The following is a 4661-nucleotide window of genomic DNA, read 5'->3' as shown; positions in this document are numbered from 1 at the left end:
CAAGAGGAATGGTAATCTCATGTGCTATCCTCTTCAATCAGTTATACTGCCCCCCAAATAACTCCTTAAATTCTCATAATAAGATTCGCTTTGGAAAGACCACAATTAGCTGACTTCTTGTCTCCAAAGTTTACAAAAGGTCATTGGTTAACCTCTCTACCACAATGACTTTTTCTACCTTTTGGTTAGAATGCCAGAAAGACATTTAGAATCTTAGTGGAACCAAGTGTGGGGTTAGGCCTAAGATTCAGACCCTCTGCCCCACCCCCCTACACCCCCACTCCTACCCCCACCACTCTAAAATAGGCAGGGGAGTGGTGTGGCTTTTCTGGGCTGCACTGTTGTCTGGCTTAGTCTACCTTTGCAGGTAATTAATTCCCCAGCCTGCTTATTTTTTCTAGTTGGCTCTTGTTTAGCTTCCACAGAGCCCCACCCTGAAGTGCTTTATTGTCCCTCTGCTGACTATTCCTACATATGGTCAAAATCAACTCACCTTCCAGGGTGCTGACATCAGCAGCTTCGCTGGCAAACTAGGTTCTGCTCCGAGTAACCCTTTGCTAAGGCAGTGTTAATATAGAAGGGTTCTGGGGGTTCACAAGTTTGTCTAATCTTAATATCTTCTCCTCCTAGATGCAGTCCTAAGGAGAAACTCTTTGTGTCTTTGGATTTACAGCCACAGGCAGGATATTAACACCCCCAGACCTGATGGGTAGTACTAGAGCACTGCTAATGAGCAAACAGCCCCGACTCAATTAGTGGTTTGTGAAATATTCCTGGATATCAAATTGCTTTTGCTGCTTGATAATCACCCTGACTCTTGGGATAAAAAGCAACCAAGCAAAAATTGTTCCCTTGTTGAGTACTGCATTGTTGATCTCCTAAGTTATATAAGTAGACGGAAATTTAAGTTTGCAGTTCCCCAGAGCGCAAGTCTGATACACACTAGCGATCAGTGTTGTGGTGTTTATGTTTTCTTTTCTAATCTCTTCAACAGGATCCAGATTGCCATCTTTGGAGACTGAATCTATGATCATTTAAACAAGTCTGATTGTTTAAAAAAAAATCAGCTTTCATAAGACACAAAATGTAAAACTGTCATACTAGTAATCATGTTTGCAATAGGTGTTTATGAAAGGGGAGAGAGAGGAGACAGAAGGGAGTGGAAGAGACTCAGGCAGGGAGAGAGTTAGAGAGAGGGGGGGACTTAATGAAACTAGGAGAATGTTTCATCCAGATTGCAACTTGACTTTTTCCTGTTGACTTTTTCTAAGTTTCTTTTTCATTTATCAAGTAACTTCAATTTAGCATTAATGTTAACCCCCAGCACCTGAAAAAAGTTTCAGTATAGAGCTTGGGAAGAAAAAAGTAGTAAAGGGAAAGGAATTCAAGATGTCATTGGTATTTGAATACATTTATTGTGACAAGAATGCTGTTATAAATATTCATAACAAAGACCATCTTTTATTTTTTTAATCTAGTAATTGTTAAAGTGAAGATTCCAAATTGGAAGGATACATCTTTTGTAAAATTCTGCCACTGTTCCTGCTTTGAGAATAAGCGACTATCATAAAGTTTCTACTAACATTATAAATGGTCACAGCACATGCCACCTGAAATCATCTAAACTTGACAGGGTTCGATTTACTTCCCAGGGGACTGGCACTCTGCTTCCTGGAAAGCCATGCTATCCTTTATAAGCAACTCCACAGAGTATAATTCTATAGGGAAGAGTATAAGTTGATGAGAACATCAGCGACAGTTACTTCTGAAGTCCAGGAGAGAAGAGTTTTTACTGCTTGATAGTAAGAAGCACTGTTGAGTGCCTTTGACACTCTTTAACTCTTTCCAGCTCACCTACCTAGGTCACCTATAGACGATGCAGAAAAAGAGGTTAGGGATTACTTTTTCCAATATTTTATTGTATTTTCTTAAATATCCTTTCTGGAATTTTTTTCAGAAACAAAACATAAAAAAATTATATACTTTATTACAAATGGTAAACTCAGAGTGCTCCAAATCTCTTATTTACAAACAACACTGGGCAGGACACCCAAACAAACAAACATGAAATAACTTACAAAGGCATGAAGCTGTTTATTTGACAGTGACCAGCTTTCATCAAATTAAAATATATATATATATTTATATATATGTACAGACACAGTTAGGGCAGGCAGGCCAGAAAAAGAGTTCGTCTGCAGGCTGGGCCTGGGCTCTCCGCACCTCCCTCCCTCCCGCCTCCCCTCCCCCACCCCCCTTTGTGTTCTTAAGGCGCACTACCGAAGCAATCTACAGTCTCTATTGCAGCTTGCAACCCTCCCCCGCCCCCCCACCCCCTTTAATACTGAATGAGATCGAATGTTAGGTCCATGCAGTTCTTGGTCAACGTTAACGAAAAGTCTGCCGCTCCGTCCGTGCGGGGACAGCCCGTTCGCAAAGCGGGACCGCCCGCGGGCTGCCGCTCCCGGGCTCCGCGCCAAGGGAGGGCCCGCCAAGTCCTTCCCACTCGTGCACACTGAGGGCGCCGTCAGGACGCAGCCCAGTCCAACTCCGACCCCTCCGGCTGGAGGCTGGAGTCCTCCGACCCTTCTTTCCTCGCGCGCTCCACCGGGTCAAGTCCTCCCTAAGCCAGTTCTCTCTCCGCGTCATCAGTGTATTTTTTTTTAAAATTTTTTTCTCCTCCTCCAGTGCCCCGCAGCCCCCGACCGTCCCGCGCCCTCAGAACGTCTGCAACTGCTGCGTGAGCATGAGCTGGCACCCGCTGTTAACGTGGTTCATGACTTTCTGCTTGAGCTGGGCCACCTGCTCGCGGAGCATGTTGGCGGTGGACGCCAGCTCCGAGTTCTGCGCTTTCAAGGTTTTCACTTTTTCCTCCAGCCGCGCGATGCGCTCCAGCTTCCTTTTCCGGCACTTGGAGGCGGCGATGCGGTTCCTCATGCGCTTCCTCTCCGCCTTGATGCGCTCCTGGGACTCCATGTCGATCGGGGACAGGGGCGGCGTCTCGCCGGGCATCTCGGGCACCGTCTGCGGCTCCTCCTTCAGGGCCTGCAGCCGCGGGTGCTGCACGGGGAGCTGCTGGGACAGGTGGTGCGGCGGCTGCGGCGGCGGCGGCGGCGGCGGCTGGGGCTGCGCGGGAAAGGCCAGCCCGGGCGCGCCGTACGAGGGCGCCCCGCCGCCGCCGCCGCTGCCCCCGCCGCCGCCGCCCAGCGCGCCCGGGTTGAAGTTGCTGAGGTTGGCGTAGACCGGCGGCTCGCTGTGCAGGCCCGCGCCGAAGCCGCCGCCGCCGCCGCCGCCGCCGCCGCCGCCCGCCACCGAGGCCACGGCGGGCGCCACCAGGCCCGCGCCGCTGACCGGCTGCGCCGCCGACGTGACGCTGGGCAGCGTGTTCTGGCTGTGCAGCTCGGCCAGGGCGCGCACGAAGCCCTCGGCGAAGCCCTCCTGCTCGTCCGTCACGTTCTTGGGGCACAGGAACTGCGTGGGGGTCGGCGTGGTGGTGATGTGCCCGTTGCTGGACTGGATGATCAGGCGCTCGAGCTCGGGCGACGCCAGCTTGAGCAGCCCCACGTCGGGCGAGGTGAGCAGGTCCGAGTTCTTGGCGCGGAGGTGCGGCTTGAGGCTGCCCACCGGGTCGGCCAGGTTCAGGGTCATGCTCTGCTTCAGGATCTTGGGGTTACTGTAGCCGTAGGCGCCGCTCTCGGACGGCAGGAACGAGGCGTTGAGGGCATCGTCGTAGAAGGTCGTTTCCATCTTTGCGGTCATAGAAGAGCAGCCGGTGCCTGGGCGTGCGCTGAGTTGGGGCGGCGCGCAGAAGTTTCGGGGCCGCAACAGCGCGCTGGCCGGCGGGGCAGCCCCGCGCCTCCCGGGGCCGCGGGCGCGGAAAGTTTCTCCAGGCGCGCGCGCGCGCTCGCCGGCCGCCTGGCCGGCCCGGCCTCCCCGCCGCCGGCGCCCTCCTGCTCACCGGCTCGCTCCCGGGGCCCGCCGCGGGGGAGAAGATGCCGCTCGCGCCGCTCCGGCTCCGCGCGCGCCCCCACGGGCGGTCGCGCTCGCGCTCGCGGGGCGCCCTGCGCCCGCCGCCGCCGCCGATCTCCGCCGCCGGTCGTCTGCCTCCCCCTCCTCGGCGGCGAGGGGGTGGAGGGGACGCCCCGACTTCCAGCCGCGCCGCGGAGCGCGCGTCCCTCTTCTCGCCGGGCTGCCGCCGCGGCCGCTGGGGAAGCTGCGAAGCTTTTGCAAAAGAAAAAAAAAAAACAAAAAAAGTTCGCTCCGGGTTCCCGGGCCCCCGGTCCGCTCCCCTCCCCTCCCCGCCGGAGCTTCCGCGCCGGGAAAAGTTGGGGAGCGCGGCAGTCGCTCGCCGGACACCCCCGGGGGGAGCTGTCAGCGGCACCCGAGCCTCCTCTCGAGCACGACTGGAGTCGGGGCTCTCCGAGCGCTCCCGCAAAACACGAGCCACAGGCGCCCGGCTCGGAGCAGAAGAGAAGCGCCGGGCAGCTCGGACTCCGCCGCGGGCTTCGCCTGCCTGCCTGCCTGCCTGCCTGCTGTGTGAGGTGTCCGTCTGTCTGTCTGTCTGTCTGCCTCCCTAAAGTCCGCGCACCTCCACTCCCGCCTAGCCGCGCCGGCCACACTCAGTGCAACTCTGAGCCCTTATCCAGCCCGAGCTCAACACT

At 55.5% G+C, this 4661-nt stretch overlaps 1 protein-coding gene across 1 annotated transcript; it reads right to left on the bottom strand.

The window, feature by feature from the left end:
• Positions 1-1834: 1834 nt before the first annotated feature.
• JUN (Jun proto-oncogene, AP-1 transcription factor subunit) lies at positions 1835-3951 on the bottom strand. The gene has a single exon (XM_056122338.1). It carries the CDS (start codon positions 3757-3759, stop codon positions 2719-2721), a length of 1041 nt encoding a protein of 346 aa, XP_055978313.1. The 5' UTR covers positions 3760-3951; the 3' UTR covers positions 1835-2718.
• Positions 3952-4661: the final 710 nt, after the last annotated feature.

Source organism: Sorex fumeus, unplaced genomic scaffold (assembly GCF_029834395.1).
Source record: "Sorex fumeus unplaced genomic scaffold, SorFum_2.1 ptg000045l, whole genome shotgun sequence".
Lineage (NCBI taxonomy): Eukaryota > Metazoa > Chordata > Mammalia > Eulipotyphla > Soricidae > Sorex > Sorex fumeus.
This window is presented reverse-complemented; position numbering and strand designations above follow the sequence as displayed.